Consider the following 18,413-nt stretch of genomic DNA (forward strand, 5'->3'; position numbering starts at 1 on the left):
TTGGCGCTTTATAAATAAAGAATAATAATAATAATTATCGAATTAATAGCTATAGCATTGTTTATAATTTTATTTAGAATTTTGTCATTTCTTCCTAGGAGAAAATCTAAATACAGAAAATGAACAACATGTTTTCTTTTGAGTGTAATACCAGAAATGAAATGGCAAGCTTATTATCATGTTATGCTATAATTAATATATGCTATATGTATATATCTTGTTATGCTATAATTTATATGCCAATAACATCTGTAGCAGAAACACATTAATATTTTTATTATAAATGTATTTTTTGTAAATGTAGCCAGTATAAACTTATTGGTTAGAAACATTATTAATCCTTTTTTTTTCATGAAGACCCTTGGATTACAATTTGTTATCAACATTTATGCAGGCTTTGTAACTTTAAAAGCTACTCAACTTGAAAGACCTTGGATTACAAATTGTTATCAGCGTCTCTGCATTAAAGCAGAATCAAGAATGAGGAATGTGCAAACTTCAAGAAACAACCGGCGTCGGCCCAAGCAACATCAAAATCACGGCATCTGTGAACCGGAAGTAGATCCGGGTAAAGATCAACCAAGTTGATCCTGAGAGAACGGAGTGCCGTAGCAAGCCAGGGAGGCAGGCAGACAAACATCTGCCTGCCTCCCTGGCTCTATATATGTGCTTGCAGCGTTGCTGTATTTTTTGTATTTTTTCTAATAAATTAAAATTTTTATCAATACTCGTGAGTACCTGCATCCTCTGTTTCTACCAAATGTGCAAACTTCACATGTTTTTTTTTTTCCCCCTCATTGTTAAGGCAAGTAATAAATTTACTCATACGAGACAAATTTTTATGAGGATATTTCTCCAAGCAAGAAATATCATGCTAACTGGACACCTATAACTCATCTAATCATGAATCATACACCAATTAACCAGTTTCTATCAGATGGATAACTTGGAGAATTTATTACGACATATTCCTAATGGTAAGTAATCTTCCAATGAAGAGGATTTAACCTTTGTTAACCTTGGGATTTACAGTTATTTAACTTACAAAAGGAATACCAATATGCTTCAACAAAGCATATTGGAGGGGGTGTGGCCGGGGTGTGGCCGGGGTGTGGCCGGATTTGACTAACACTGTGCTAGACCTGCATTATCTTCTGGGAAAATGTTTTAGCTAACACTGTGCATAACTTTGCAATAACATTTGTTCATAGTATGCTTGTCTGAATAAAAACTGCTATGTAAATGTTTCAGCTAAAACTGTGCTAGTTTGCATATTAGAATTGCTATAAAATGTTTGATTAAAAACTATACCAACAATAAGAAATACATTCTTTCAGAAAGATACTTATAACTTACTATAAATGAAAGATATCTTTTAAATCGTTCATATACATTTTCTATATATAAAGGATATGTTAAATCTTTTCATATGCTTATTCTGCAATATATAAGATTTATAACTGTATAAAAATATTAAAATATATGTTTAAATAAAATTCTTCTGCAATATATAAGATTTATAACTATGTTTAGCGGAATTAAAATACTAACAAATGATGTTATATGATTTTCTCTACTGAAACTAAAATGGAGGATTCTTTAACCTTGTACGTATAGAAAATCCTAAAATGGATGCTCATTGCAATAATTACAAGTGCGTATGTCTAACTCTTGTGTAACAGATTTTCAAGGCCACGGTGTTGATGTACAAAACTGTTGATGCTAGAAAAAGCTATACAAGTTTTGTTGATGTTATAATGATGCTAAAAATACATATAAAAAGAAAACAAATGATGACGCCATCTTAATAAAAACACTATAAATATACCTTGTTGTAATCAAGAGGCAGGTGACTCTGACAGGATGTTATAGAGCATCTCATAGGATAAGATTTGGTTGCTGAAAGTCATTTTGAGTGCTATGCAAACAATTGTTATTGAAAGCAAGTTTAACTGATAGTCTTTTAACTCTCTGTGTATTTTGGATTTAAATTAATTTAATTTTTATTACTTCTGTAAGCTAATTGTTCTGCATAATAAAAATTTATTTTAAAACAATATTTCTCTCTCACTACCATTTCTTATTATATTGTACTCAGAAACTTTCTTTTTATGAAATGAGACCTGTTTCACTGGTATAATATTTAAAGGTTAGTGCTTGGAAATCATATTTCAATATAACTGTGCTTTAAGACCTTATGAGTGAATTAGGTGTGAACAACTACACCATGGCAAGACTGAGCACAGCAACAAGGAACATAGTAGTTATACTGCATCAGCAAGTTCTCTCCCAGGCATAAATTACAGGGTTTTTTAGGTGTGTTGTCCAACCGAGCATTGTTGAGGGCTGTAGAGCAGTGGTCGGCCAAGGAAACTTAATGCAGCAGATAAAAGACACATCATGCTTACTTCCATTCACAGTCAGAAGATATCCATCAGTGCCATCAGCTCAGAATTGGCAGAAACCAGTACACCCATCTACTGTCAGGAGAAGTCTGGTCAGAAATGGTCTTCATGGAAAAAAAGCCATACCTCTAACATGGAAACAAGGCCATGCAACTCAGCTATGCATGAAAACACTTGCACTGGGGTGCAGAAAAATGGCAGCAGGTGCTCTGGACTTTTAAATCAAAATTTGAAATATTTGGCTGTAGCAGAAGGCAGTTTTTTTGCCAAAGGGCTGGAGAGTGGTACAAGTATGAGTGCCTGCAGGCAACAGTGAAGCATGGTGGAAGTTCTTTGCAAGTTTGGGGCTGCATTTCTGCAAATGGAGTTTGGGATTTGGTAAACATTATTGGTCTCCTGAATGCTGAGAAGTAAAGGCATATACTTTTCCATCATGCAGTCATCCATCAGGGAGCCATCTGATTGGCGCCAAATTTATACTGCAGCATGACAAAATAAAGAAGTGAAGGTATGGACCCCAAAGAGCCCTGAGACGTAATGCTATTATGGCAAAGGGTGGTCTCACCAAATATTGATTTGATTTTGATTTTTCTTCTGTTTGCTCACTTTGCATTTTCTTAATTGATAAAATAAATTATTAATAGTTCTATTTTTGAAAACATTCTTACTTTACAGCATTTTTTACACCTGCATAAAACTTTTGCACAGTAGTGTATGTGTGTAGTCAACAATCACCAGCTAGCTCCCAGTAGTGCATTGCTGCTCCTGAGGCTAACTAGGTATGCTTTTCAACAAATGATGCCAAGAGAACAACATACAATTGATAATAGAAGTAAATTGAAAGTATCTTAAAATCACACGCTCTATCTGAACCATGATGGTTTAATTTTGACTTTCATGTTTCTTTAATAAAAACTTTTATTGGGGATTGATTTTAATGTCCCTTTAATTTATGAGCTTTAAATATATTCCTTACAAATCAATATTTAATACACTGTCCTTGAGTTGTGAGCTGAACTTACCTGCCAAGTTGCTTATTGTCACTTTCTTTGCCATCATAAACCAAGACATAATCGTACTGGCAATTCCGGTGTTCCTCAAGAACTAGTGACCTGAACATTAGGATGATGTAATAGCCAACAGGAGCTTCTATGACCCATGTACAATTCATATCACTTGGATACGATTGTGGGAATCCAGGACTTTGAAACTGAGCAGCATTTCCTTTAAAAACTCCCCCACATGTATCTAAAAAGATTAATAAATGTGTTGGTTTGTAGTTAGTTACATTTCATGTAAAACTGTAATTAAAAAAATAGACCCCCCCTCTTGATCATAATATGGTACCTGGATCCAGTTTGCTCTACTATGTGTGTCAAGGAGAACTGGATTCCACATAGCTCAGTTATTTATGCTGTATCATTAATATTGGTTGTGATTTGATACTGTAACCATGCATGAACATGTAACCTGTTTCTATAGTACGCTCAGATCGTACTGCTGTTTGTATCTCTATATTGTTATAAAATAAAAATAAAAAAAATTTATTAAAAAAAAAAAATAGAAACATTAGAGAAAGCACAAATCTTTGGGAATTTATTTTTTTGCATGATTAGTATAAGACTCACATGACTGCATTTTCCACCCTTCTTTGGTTTCTCAAAATTGGCTTGTGTCTAACTTTTGAGCTTCCTTATCCATTCATTGTAAAAAAACATTTCTGCTTTTTAATAATTATTATACCATATGCCAATGATCTGTGCTAACAGATTAATGATAAAATGTTAATGTAATTTAAATAATTATATATAAAACAATGAAAAATATCTCATAATCAAAGGAAAGCTGTGAAGCAAAAACAATTTGTACTGAATGTGCTTTTGTATATACTGGAGTCTTAATACCTTGAAGAGATATGATTATGGAGGTCCACAAGAAAACACACAATATACCATATATACAATATAGATTTATAGACTTATAATTCTAAATCAAAGATTATGTGTTTTTTTTCATTGTCAAAGTGATAGAGTATAATGTGACCCATTCTTTGAATAAAGAGACAGATTTCCTTTTCTAAAAAATGTTGAATGGCCTCCTAGTCAACTCTATTTCCTTTCTCTATACTTGGCATTTAGTTAATCTATCATCAATTAGGAGATATTTATAGGATCATGTAACCTCTTATTTAAAGGAAGTTTCTTGTGTTAAATAAATAGGGCTTATGGACATATTTTTGGTTGAGAAAAAGATGCCAATAATATTCTCCCTTTTTCTCTATTTAAACCTGATTAACACTGATTTAAGAAATAGCTGTTTTCACATTGACCATGTCATTTATAATGCACCAAGTCACAACATCTTTGAAAACATTGAATTTTCAAAGTAGATGTCTTATGGTTAAATAAATATATTTCTGGTAGTAAGAGAGACATAGTTTCATAGCCATCCCATACTTACACTAAGGGCTATATTATGAGTGGAGCGCTATATAGCTTTCCCATTCGAGTGTAAACAGCGATAGATGGAGGCTTTTTGCACATGTGTTGCGCTCGTGATACAAGTTGAATGTAAAAAGTTTATGCATGAGCGCTAACCTGACACTCGCAAAAGGTGGAACTTAAATTATTGCAACCATGTTAACGTATGCCCCCATAGACTTCAATAGAGCGTGAAAACTAGAAAAAAAACCTAACACCCATACTCACGCGCTAACCTGATCGCTTTTAACCAAGTGCGCTCAACACACATGAAATATGAATATTTCCCATTCCAAAGTTTTTCACATAAAATAATATGTTCTATTTATTCTTAAATATTTATTTAGATATATCTGATGATTAATTTGATAAAATATATTGGTATAGACATATACAGATCTATGTAGGAATATCTATTTAAAAATACATAGAACATATTCCCCTATGTGAAGAACATTGGAATGTAAAATGTTTACACTACATACACAGTTAAACACATTATTAAATATTAATAGTCAATAAAAATGTTTTTCCATGCTCTCAGGTATTTGACTGTAAAGGGGTCCAATGTACATGTATATATATGCACAGTGTTCTCCCCAGGAGCTTTTTAGCAGGTGCACCACCTGGCTGATTTTACAGACCACCTGGCTAAAATTAAAATTTTTCAATTTTTATTGCACAAATTGATATTAAACACATTTATATTAAATTATTCACAATAATTTGTGCTTTGGATAGCAGAATTATATAATATTAGAAACAATTACACTGCCCATACCTGGCTACTTCATAATGCCACCCGGCTGGCAACATTTTCTGTGGAGAACACATATATATATATATATATATACAGTATATATATATATATATATATATATATATATATATATATATATATATATATATATATATATACTGTATATACATATGTATTTATATGTTTTAATGTTCTTCACTTACAGGATAATGTCCTATTTATTGTTAATGCATATTTCTATATATATCTGTATATACCTATTCCTGCATATCTATTTCTATAGATATACTGTGTAGGTATAGATATGTATTTTACATAGCCAGTCTCATAAATATATAGAAATATATATTTAATAATAAAAAGTACATTATTTTCTATCAGCTAGATTACAAGTTTTGAGCACTATAGGGAAAGTAAAGAATGCAACAAAAGTTGCGTTATTTAACCCCCTATAGCGCAGCCATTACAAGTTTTAAAAAACCCGGCTTGTGCGGGCGATATGGCTGCTTTGAGCTCCATATCGCACCAAAAACAAGCGCTGTGCTTGACGTGCTCGTGCACGCTTTCCCCATAGACATCAACACCTGCGATCGCGGCAAGAAAAGCTCTTTAATGCAGCCCCATTGATGTCTATGGGGAAAGAAAACTAATGTTTAAACCTAACACCCTAACATAAACCCTGAGTCTAAACACCCCTAATCTGCCCCCCACAGCATCGCCACTACCTACATAATGTTATTAACCCCTAATCTGCCGCTCCTGATATTGCCACCACCTAAATAAATCTATTAACCCCTAATCTGCCACTCCCGATATCTCTGTCACTATACTAAAGTTCTTAACCCCTATTCTGCCACACCCCAACATCGCAGCCACTATATTAAAGTTATTAACCCCTATTCCACCGCTCGCCGACATTGTTGCAACTAAATAAAGTTATTAACCCCTAAACCTCTGGCCACCCACATCACTACCGCTAAATAAATCTATAAACCCCTAAAACGCCAGCCCCCCACATCGCAAAAATCGAAATTAAGCTATATTAACCACTAAACCTAACCCTAACACCCCCTAACTTTAACATAATTAAACTAGAGCTAAACTAAAGTTACAATTATTAACTAAATAATACCTTTTTAAAACTAAATACAAACTTACCTGTGAAATAAAATCTAAGCTAGATACAATATAACTAATAGTTATATTGTAGCTAGCTTAGGTTTTATTTTTATTTCACAGGTAAGTTTGTATTTATTTTAACTAGGTAGACTAGTTAGTAAATAGTTATTAGCTATTTACTAACTACCTAGTTAAAATAAATACAAACTTGTGAAATAAAACCTAACCTGCCTTACACTAAAACCTAAAATTACAACAACCCTCCCCCACTAAATTACAAAAAATAAAAAACGAAATTATCCAAAATAAAAAAGAATTACACCTAATCTAATAGCCCTATCAAAATAAAAAAGCCCACCCAAAATAATAAAAACCCTAGCCTACAATAAAAGGGCCTTTTGTGGGGCATTGCCCTAAAGATTTAATCTCTTTTACCTGTAAAAAAATCACAAAGACCCCCCCAACAGTAAAACACACCACCCAACCAACCCCCCAAAATAAAAAACCTAATTCTAAAAAAACCTAAGCTACCCTTGCCCTGAAAAGGACATTTGTATGGGCATTGCCCTTAAAAGGGCATTTAGCTCTTTTACTGCCCAAACCCTAAACTAAAAAAAAAAAAACACCCCAAAAAACCTTAAAAAAAGCCTAACACTAACCCCCGACGATCCACTTACAGTTTTTGAAGTCCCACTTGAACGATTTTCATCCCGGAGTTGAAGTCCTCATCCAGGCGGCGAGAAGTCTTCATCCAGGCGGCTTCTTCAATCTTCATCTTGGCGATGAAGTCCTCATCCAAGCGGCGAGAAGTCTTCATCCAGACGGCATCTTCTATCTTGATCCCGGCGGCGCTGAGCGGGTCCATCCTGAAGACATCCGGCGCAGAGCATCCTCTTCATACGGTCACCTCCGTATACTGAATATTCAATGCAAGGGATGTAATTCAAGATGGCGCTCCTTGCATTCCTATTGGCTGAAAAATGTGAATCAGCCAATAGGAATTAGGGCTGCTAAAATCCTATTGGCTATTTAAATCATTTAAACAGCTGTTATTCTATTGGCCAATTCTTCAGGATGGACCTGCTCTGCGTCACCGGGATCAAGATAGAAGATGCCGCCTGGATGAAGATTGAAGAGGCCGTCTAGATGAAGACTTCTCGCCACTTGGATGAGGACTTTAATGCCAGGATGAAGATTGAAGAGGCCGTCTGGATGAAGACTTCTCGCCACCTGGATGAGGACTTCAACCCCGGGATGAAGATCGTTCAAGCGGGACTTCAAAAACTGTAAGTGGATCTTCGAGGGTTAGTGTTAGGGTTTTTTTTAAGGGTTTTTTGGATGTTTTTTTTTTTAGTTTAGGGTTTGGAAGGTAAAAGAGCTAAATGCCCTTTTCAGGGCAATGGGTAGCTTAGGTTTTTTTAGAATTAGGTTTTTTATTTTGGGTGGTTGGTTGAGTGGTGGGTTTTACTGTTGGGGGGGTCTTTGTGTTTTTTTTTACAGGTAAAAGAGCTGATATCTTTGGGGCAATACCCCAAAAAAGGCCCTTTTAAGGGACATTGGTAGTTTATTGTAGGCTTGGGTTTTTTTTTATTTTGGGTGGGCTTTTTTATTTTGATAGGGCTATTAGATTATGTGTAATTCTTTTTTATTTTTGAGAATTTCGTTTGTTATTTTCTGTAATTTAGTGTTTGTTATTTTTTGTAATTTAGTATTTTTTTGTTTTTGTAATTAGATACTTTGTAATTTTTAGAGTGGTGTGAGGATTTTTTAATGTGTAGTTTAGTTTATTTAATTGTTAGTTAGTTTAATTTTAGTTTAATAATTATATTAGTTTAAATGTTAGTTTAAACTTAGTTTTTTTAATTTGACAGGTAAATTTTAATTTAATTAAAACTAGAGAAATTGTAATTTTAATCTAAAGTTAGGGGGTTGTTAGGTTTATAGGTGAATAATTTCATTTAGTTTATTTCAATGTATTGGGCTTTTGGTTTAGGGGTTAATAGTTTAATTTAGTATATTTCGTTGTGTGGGGGCTTGCAGTTTAGGGGTTAATAGGTTTATTGGTTAATAGGTTTATTATAGAGGCGGCGGAGTAGGGCTTAATAACTTTAGTATAGTGGGGGTGATGTGGGCGGACGGCAGATTAGGGGTTAATAAATGTATTATAGTGTTTGTGATGCGGGAGGGCCTCGGTTTAGGGGTTAATAGGTAGTTTATGGGTGTTAGTGTACTCTTTAACACTTTAGTTATGAGTTTTATGTTACAGATTTGTAGCATAAAACTCATAACTACTGACTTTAGATGGTAACCACTTTAGATGATAACCACTGAACCCCCCGTTATCCGCAGAGCGTATTACAATCTCTTTCATAGCTTGGAGTTCATTAAGTGCCCTCCTTTCTTTGATGGTCAAATTCTGTCTGCTGGGGACTCTGTTACGTTCAGATAGTTTAATTAGGTCATTCTCTACACGCTTGTAAAAAGTCTCAAGTATACTACCGCGGCTGTGTATTGGATAGAATTCAGATGTTTTTTTTAAAACCACTGTAACTATTAAGGGTTTTAGACTGTCTATCCTTATCAGTATCTGTATCCAAATATTCTAAGGTGTGAATGTCACACACTTCGCGGAAATGTAATGAAGAGGTAGTCTCAGAAGGTATTATAGGGTGGATTGTATCTCTACTCCCTGATTGGTCAACCTGAGTCAGTGTATCACCGTCAAAATGTTTTCGTAAGGTAAGTGTTTACGTAAGGTAAGTGTGCGTATTAATTTGTTAATATCTAACATAGTTTTAAACAGGTCAAAAGAATCAAATAAGAAGAAGTCATCTACTACTTTTACATCCTCTAGGGTCACGTTTGTAACAGAATTTAGTGATGATTACAAGGATGTATGTAAAATAGTTAACAAGCACTTTCGGATGCTATCCGCTGATGACAAACTAGTCGCAAGTGTTGAAGGGGGTCTACGTTGTTCCTATAGACGTAGCAAGACAATAGGAAATGTTGTCTCTCCTTCTGAAATTCCTCCATTGACAAGCAATGCCCAAAGTGCATGGCTTACACATAGAGGGATGTACAGGTGTGGCAGGTCTAGATGTAGGCCGTGTGAATTTTGTATCTTTTTCAAATGTATTTCGATCACAGGTCACAGGAGAAGAATTCAAAATCTTGTCCTGCCTCAACTGTACTTCATCCTATGTGATTTATCTAATTACATGTGTGGAATGTCAGTTACAATACATAGGCCTCACGACAACAGAGGTCAATATTAGAATACGTAACCATCTCTCCACTATCAAATTAGGTGAGGCAACCACTCCCCTAGTCAAACATTTCAAATATCTCCATCAAAAAAGAAATGACACATTCAGATGGCAAGCCATCAAATGGATCAATACCCCAAAGAGGGGTGGAGACAGGGATAAGCTTATACACAGTGCCAGAATAAATCCAGAAGCAAGGAGAGCTGGGTGATATAACTGTATGGCAAGTGACCAAGCTGTTTGAGAGTACTCCGGTAACTGTGGGCTTGATTGGACACGCCCCTCTTGCACGTTTGCACGCCTTGTACTACAGCGACGCTGTCCGATACAGCGGAAGGTTGGAGTGGAGTATCCGGTAACAGAGGAAGCGAGGCTCAGGATTTGGACACACTACCGAGCGGTAAGGGATAACAGCCATAGGCTGTTTGAGCGCCTGGTTGCTCCTTTTCATTACATTTGATTGTGATATATCCCTTACCGTGTGTGTGTGTGCATTTAACTGTAATTGCCCGTGTGCTTGAGAATTGCAGCCAAGTACCCTATGACCGGATGATTGACCGGATGATTGAACAACAGAGACACTTTCCAAGTCAGCCGAGACAGTATAAATCCGGGTACTCTTTGGTCACAGTTTGTATATATTTGTTTATTTCACATACAAGCGATACTTATTCATCATTCACCACTCACCAACGTTTTAAGTGAAAAACTTTCTTTTGTGACTTTATATATTTATATAAATATATATATATATATATATATATATATATATATATATATATATATATATATATATCTTAAAGCCTGCCTTTTTTCCCTAACACCTGAAACCTCATATCTTTGAACCCTTATAACTTTTTTATGCCATTTTTTACAATATTTTTTATAAGACAGTGTTATTATGAGTGTAACAGTACTTTTTTTTTTTTTTTTTTTTTTTTTTAAAGAGCTTTATTGAAGTAAAAATGAGAAAGGCAAGAGAAGGTACAACAAAATTAAGACAATCACAAGTATACAATTTCAGAGCATGCCTAAAATACAGTGTCCAGAACATATATATGTTATTTGCCAAAAAGTCAATCAATTTGCTCTGTTATTTTTTCCTTTTCTCCTTTCCTTTCTGTCTCTTTCTCATTACCCCTATCTCTCAACAGTATTGTCTAGATCAAAATTAGGAATCAGACAATTTTAGTAAAATGTAACAACAGTATAGGTCGGGAGTATGATAATAAGGTCAAGGTCCAAACTGTTAGATTTAGGGCAATGATGTGCAGTAGCCCCCTAAACCTCATGTTATGAAACATCAATCCAATGAGTACCCAGAGGATGGGGGGCAAAGGGAAGAAAAAAGGGGGAATAGAAGAACGAGAAGAGGAGAAAGAGAAGGGAGAGGGAGGGGAGGGAGGGAGGAGAGAGAAAAAAAATATAAATAAATAAATAAAAACCCATGCCCGCGCCCCGGCGAGGGTTGAAACGAGATTACATTATTGTTTCCTCAAACGTCTATATCTGTGCACTACTGCCCGCCTCTTCCGCAGCCTCTCTCCACCTTATCAACATTAGCTCATGTGTCACTGCTCTGCCTGATTCCCAGTAGTGTCGTCTATCTAGGTTAAGGGAAAGCGACACCTGCGCCTTCCAGTGGTCCAGAGTGGGTGTCGATGTCGACTTCCACCTCTGGGGGATAAGGGCTTTGGCGCTGTTCAAAAGGGTTATTAGGAGCAGTTGCATAGCTGCGTCCTCCACTTCAGGTAATGAATGGAACAGTAATATATCAGGTTCCAGAGGGAGCGACACTGAGAAGGTGTCTCTGATGTACTCAACAACTTCGCTCCAGAAGGGTCTGATTCTGTCACAACTCCACCAAATGTGGAGAAGGTCAGCCTCCTCCCCACACCCTCTCCAGCACTTGCCATCAGTGTTTTTATAGATGTGTTTTAGTCTTGCTGGGGTCAGGTACCAGCGCGAGAGGAATTTAAAATTCATTTCTTGTGTGTTAGCAGAGACTGAGCATTTTTTGTGTAGGAGAAAGATTTTTGCCCAATCTTGAGCAGTTATGACCGTATGTAAGTCTAGGTCCCATTTATGTGTGTAAGCAGGCAAAAGGTCCGTGGGAGTCAGCATTTTGTATATTTTAGATAGAAGGTGCCGCCCTGGGCGCTCTAACATACAGAGGTTCTCAAAAAGAGTAAGTTCCCTAGTTAATTGTGTTCGTTTATGGTGCTTATGAACAAAGTGGGAGACCTGTGCATATGAGATCCAAGAGGAAAAGACCGGTTCCTCCATTCCCATCAATTCATTTAATGGTATCACTGCCCCGTCGCGGATCAGGGATCCTATAGCTCTGTCGCGAATGTGTGTTGCTTTTGTATCTGGTCTGGAGGTGTAGGATAGCGGAATTTCTGGGTTCCCCCGAAAAGGTGACAAGGGGGAAAGGTCAGAGGAAATGTGTGTAGTAATATTCAGTAGCCTGTCCCACTGGGTAAACACTTCATTTAGAAGGGGATAAAGCTTAATCAAAGATGGTCTATGCTGCGGGGTCAACCACGCCAGGGCACCCACATTACCCACTCCCAAAACATCAGAGTCTAAATGGATCCACTGTTTCTGGTCTGTCTGTGAACACCATTCTGGTATTCTCTGTTGCAGGGTAGCTGTTCTATAACTCACGAGATCCGGTACACCCAATCCACCTCTGTCTCTGGCCAAGTAAAGGGTTTTCCTTTGTACTCTAGGTTTGATTTTATTCCATATAAAGCTCTCCAGCCTCGCTTGAAGTTTGATAAGGTAGTGATTAGGCAGAGGTAGGGGAACTGTTTGGAGAAGGTAGAGTATACAGGGTAGGATATTCATTTTTAATATTTGGATCCTGCCAAACCAAGAGAATGTTTTGCTGCCCCATCTAGAGAGGTCATTTATAATCTCGTTTTGAATAAGGACATAGTTAGGTTCTATCATATCCGCAGGGTCAGCTGTTAAATAGACCCCCAAATACTTAAGTTTCTTAGGTTGAATTTTGAGGGGGCAGAATGAAGTGATCCTCGCCATGTCACAGTGGGGGATATTTACATTGAGCATTTCGGACTTTGCGAGGTTGAGGTGAAAATTTGAAAATTTACCATATATCTGAAACTCTCCAAGCAAGGCTGGGATGGAAACATCTAAGTCAGTCAATGTCAGTAACACGTCATCGGCATAAAGAGCCGCTTTGTATTCGGTGTTATTTACTGTGATTCCCCGGATTTGCTGATTATGTCTGATCTTATGTGCCAATATTTCGATAGAAAGGGCAAATAATAAGGGGGACAAAGGGCACCCCTGGCGGGTTCCATTGGAAATTTTAAAGGGATCCGAAAGGTATCCGTTAACCTTCACTCTGGCAACAGGGCATGAATAAAGGGCAAAGACTCTACTAATAAATTTGTCCCCTATGGTCATGGAGGATAGGGTGGCTTTGAGGAATCGCCAATCCACCCTATCAAAAGCCTTTTCGGCGTCAGTAGATATAATTCCCAATGGGACTTGATTATTTCGGGCGTAAGCAATTAGCTGTGTAACCTTTAGGGTATTTATCCCTAGCCTCCCTCCCCGGAATGAAACCAACCTGATCTGTATGGACCAAATGTCTTAATAGAGGATTTAGCCTATTGGCCAGTACCTTGGCATAGATTTTCACATCCGAATTTAGAAGTGAAATGGGTCGGAAGTTCTCTGGTTTGGTGGGTGCTTTCCCAGGCTTAGGAAGCACCGCGATGTGTGCTTCTAACATACTTTGAACAAAACCAACGTTATCTTGTAGTGAATTAAATAGTTTGGCCAGTTGAGGGGCGAGGATATGGATGTATGTTTTATAATACGCGTTACTATACCCGTCGGGGCCAGGGCTTTTACCTGTCGGTAGGTCCTTGATGGCGTCTGTAATTTCTTCCACTGAGAAAGGGAGGTCTAGAGTATCAGAGTCACTGTCATCAAGTTTGGGGAGGTCAGGTATAAAGAGATAATTCTCCATGTCTCTTACAGACGTATTACTGTCCTGGTGAGGGGTATTGTGTAGTTCGTTCTGCAAGTTATATAGGGTAGAATAGTATTTTTTAAATGTTTCTGCTATTTGTAAGCTATCCTCATGTGTGTGCCCTAAGGTATCCTGCAACGAGTGCACAAAGGTCTTTAACTGTTTCCTACGGAGAGCTCTGGCCAGTAAACGACCCGCCTTGTTACTGTGTTTATGGTAATGTTGCTTTAAGGAAAAGGCAGAGTGATGCTGCTCCTGTTGTAAGTGGAGAGCCAGAGTTGCTCTTTTTTGTAATAGCTGTTCTGTAAGAAGAGTATGAGATGGGTCTTGTTTATGTAACTGTTCTGCTGAACTAACTTCCTCTAGTAACTGCTGGTATCTAGCCCTCTACTCTTTCTGTTTGCGTGCTTTATGCTTTATATATTCTCCCCTCAAGACACACTTGTGCGCCTCCCATATTGTTGTGTGTGGTAAATTGTCGTCAGTGTTCATTTGAAAATATTCAGTCAAAGACTTGTCAATCTCGATTTTCACCAGCGGATCGCTCAAAAGGGAGGCGTCCAGCCTCCACTGAAACGGTGTCACTGGTGTTTCGGGCCACTCCACCGCGCAAAGCACTGGGGCATGGTCCGACCAGGTGATAGGAAGGATGTTTATCGCCCTTACAAAAGAAAGGCTGAGGGGGTCTGTCAAGAAGTAGTCGAGGCGAGAATATATCTGGTGGGGATGGGAGAAAAAGGTGTAGTCTCTGCTTCCAGGGTGCAACGCACGCCAAACATCGTGCACTGCCAGACTCCTGAAACTGCTACTTATACTTTTAATATGTTTTCCAGATATGGAGGATGAACCCCCCGAAGTATCCAATTCAGGATCTAATGGTACATTGAGGTCGCCCCCTATGATAAGTGAGCCCTTTCTACAGTCCAGTATTGTGTTTGTTATGCCTCGAATGAAGGCATGTTGAGCCATGTTAGGTACATAAACGTTAACTATGGTGATTGGTCTGCCGAATAGCAAACCTACGATTATCAGAAGCCTCCCCTCATGGTCCTTCTCCATCTGCAACAACTGAAATGGTAAATTTTTGTGTATCAAAATGCCTACTCCACATTTTTTGAGGGGCCCTGACGAAAGATACATTGTAGTGTACGTTTGTGACAGCCATTTGGGTTCCCTCCCTCTTTTAAAGTGGGTTTCCTGAATGAGCACAATATCACCTTTTAGCCTAGAAAACTCCCTATTTGCTATTGATCGTTTTTCTGGTTGGTTAAGGCCCTTAGTGTTTAAGGATAGGAAATTGACTAATTGGGTAGTGGAGGGCATGTTTAGTTAAGTATCTTCACCGAGGCGCAAAAGAAAAAAAAAAAAAAAAAGGAAAAAAGAAAGGAAAGAGGAGATGGGAAAGAATTTAGGGCAAGGGAGAAAAGAAGAAAGAAAAAAGGAATGAGGTGAGGTTAAAAAGAATCTAAAGTATATAGCAAGTAAGAAGTAGAATCGGGAGGTCGAGCCAGGGACCTGCAGGGTAAACTAAAACATATTCATACAATGTAATAAACTTCTTTGAGAACAAACAACCATTTCGTAATAATCAAATGCAAACATACTAAACATAAAACACAAACAGGTGCTTCAAAACCGAAATTTAAGTGGGTAACTGGCACGTGTAATGAGGCTATGAAACACTGGTCTTATTGAGCAGGCTTCAAGATGTATGCATCCACTACTGGTTCTTATCTTGTAGGTCTAAAATAAATAGCTCCCCTATTATCTCAACATGTGCCTCAATTTTGTTTATGTGGAAACTAGTTTCTATGTGGGTCACTACCAGCATGGTTGGCATATATACAAGGGGTGGTTAAACAGGTGCAGGGGTACCGTTTGCTTTTTTTATTTTTTTTTATTTTTTTTTTCTCTTCCCCCCTTTAACACCCTAGTGTGATGTATGTGCTGCTCTAGCTGGGTGACAATACCGTGCAACATAAAATAAAATTAAAAAAAAATTAGTTACATCTACCTATAAACATTATAAACAAACTATAGGACATTCTAACTTATCAAAACATTTATACTCATCTGCCAGTACAAGTTCACAAGACATAAGGAGCACTTCCATATCAGTCTCTAGTCCAATATTATGTAGGCCCAAGAGCCAAAAATCTCCTTTCTTGGTCAGTTGCCTTGCTCTCCAGGGACAGGGTTCACATCAGAATTTCCCCGCATGGCCTGAGGTGTAGGGTCAGGGATCTCTACCCCTAACGTTTCACAAAAGTTAGGTAGGTCGTCCATGCTACGGAAAGTGACAAGTTGGCTATTCTTGGGGACTAAAATGCTTACGGGGAATCCCCATCTGTAGGGGATCTGTTTTGACCTCAGTACTTCCGTGATGAATTTCAGCTCCCTGCGCTTCTGCAGAGTAGCTGGACTAATGTCTGAAAAAATTGAAATGTTTATTCCTGCGTGTGTTAGTGGAGCCTTTGCTCTGGCGTTGCGCATTATGTCTTCCTTTTCAGCAAAGTTAAGGACTTTGGTTATTATGTCTCATGGGGGCGCTTTCCCCGTAGGTTTCGGTCTTAAGGCCCTATGTGCTCTTTCTAAAACAACGTCAGGAGACGCAGGTGTCCCTTTTATAGTGCGAAAAAGGTCCTGTAAATACCCCTGAAGAGCTGCCGGCCCTACAGATTCAGGGACCCCCCTGATCCTCAGGTTGTTCCGCCTGTTGCGGTTGTCTAAGTCCTCAACCCTCTCAGACAATTGGTATATTAGATCATCTTGGTGATTAACCTGTTTATTGATATCTAGGACATCATTATATAGCGTGTTATGAGCCTCTTCCAGGGAGGTTACTCTTTTAGCGACTTTGTTAATGTCTCTGCGCAGTTCTCCAAAGAGATTTTTCACTTCTTTTATGACTTCCTTTATATCATCTTTAGAGGATAAAGTACGCAGGTCTTCTTTGGTGATGTTAGTGTCTTGGATAACATGGGTTCCAGAAGAGAGCATGGGTGTATTTATATCAGTATTATCTGGCCTAATGTCCAGGGCTGGTTCCTGTGCTTTAAGATAATGGGTCATAGTGGCAGATTTATTAATTTTGTCTGATTTAACAGACTTTTTTAAGGGCATGACTGTGCTCAGATAAAAATTATAATGGTTGTATATCAAAGTATGCTCAACAGACACACTATACGATCCCTGTCTTGCTATTCAGTGTGGGGTCTAGCACCTGAGCATATCAGTTCTTGTATTTGACTATCCACACAGAGTGACCAATACCAACACAGACCCCTAGATGCGCTTCAGCAGGTGTTAGTATAGTAGAAGGTGGTCAGTTAATGCTTTGGGCCAGTATCTCCCTCCTGTATCGCTGTGGTGCAGCGTGGGCCAGATTATAGTCCCCAAGGTAGGGTGCGGTAAATATACTGTACGTACCGGTTCAGTGCGATTAGGACAATGATGACAGGGATCCTTCCCCCAAGCGGCACTTGATCAGAGCACAAGATGGAGCTTCTAAAGTTACCACTGCCGCGTGGCGCTGTGAAATGGAGCGTGCGCTGCTTGGTAAGTAACAGCGTGGTCACAGCTCTTCCGGAATCCGCCACCAGGCTCACCCAGTCAGGCCGACACCCGAACAAGCCCTGCAGCCGATCGGATGGTAAGTGAATGTATCCTCACACTGATGATGTAGAGTGATGCGCAGCTCCTCCGACAAAGTACCGCGCTGTAAGGAAGGCCTCCGGTAATAAAATGTCTGTGTTCCAAAGTTGTGTCCTTCAGCCTCTGATTTGTTATAGGCTTACATATGATCCCCACTTCACCGGAGATATCCACATAAGTCTGTGCTGTTTAATTTTCAGGTTGTAAGTATTATAAATAAGCCTGCAGGTCCTCTGGCATCGGAGCCAAATTATTTTGCGACCATTCCCCAGCACGGTCAGGCTCCGCCCCCCGTAACAGTACTTTTTAATGTATTTTTTTAAGTTTTTTTGTGCAACTATTTAGTCTTGCGTAACCACATCTCTGAAGTCGTGCTAACCCGGCACATGTTAAAGTTGAAATTAAACGTAATCGATTGAGTACAATTGAAGTTAAAGTGTTAGTGCAACCTCAGACCTCTAGTTAACTGTCTGCAAAACACATCAAAAATACATTACAAAGTAGGCTTACACTCATAATAACACCATGGAATAAAAATATTTTAAAAATATTGCACACAAAAGTTATAAAGACTCAAAGATATAAGGTCTCAGGTGTTGCATTGTCTAAATATAGATATGTATGTATATATATATATATATATATATATATATATATAAATGTGTACAGATGTATGTATGTATTTATATGTGTATATATGTTTTTACAGACATA

General features: G+C 37.9%; 1 protein-coding gene across 1 annotated transcript in view; it reads right to left on the reverse strand.

Moving 5' to 3' along the window:
- LOC128659456 (uncharacterized) overlaps window positions 1-18,413 on the reverse strand; it is a 162,128-nt gene that overhangs the window by 84,366 nt on the left and 59,349 nt on the right. The window contains exon 3 of the mRNA XM_053713080.1: window positions 3,428-3,653. Within this exon, the coding sequence (XP_053569055.1) occupies window positions 3,428-3,653 (226 nt within the window). The remainder of the gene's footprint in view (window positions 1-3,427; window positions 3,654-18,413) is intronic.

This window comes from Bombina bombina, chromosome 5 (genome assembly GCF_027579735.1).
Source record: "Bombina bombina isolate aBomBom1 chromosome 5, aBomBom1.pri, whole genome shotgun sequence".
Classification (NCBI taxonomy): Eukaryota; Metazoa; Chordata; class Amphibia; order Anura; family Bombinatoridae; genus Bombina; species Bombina bombina.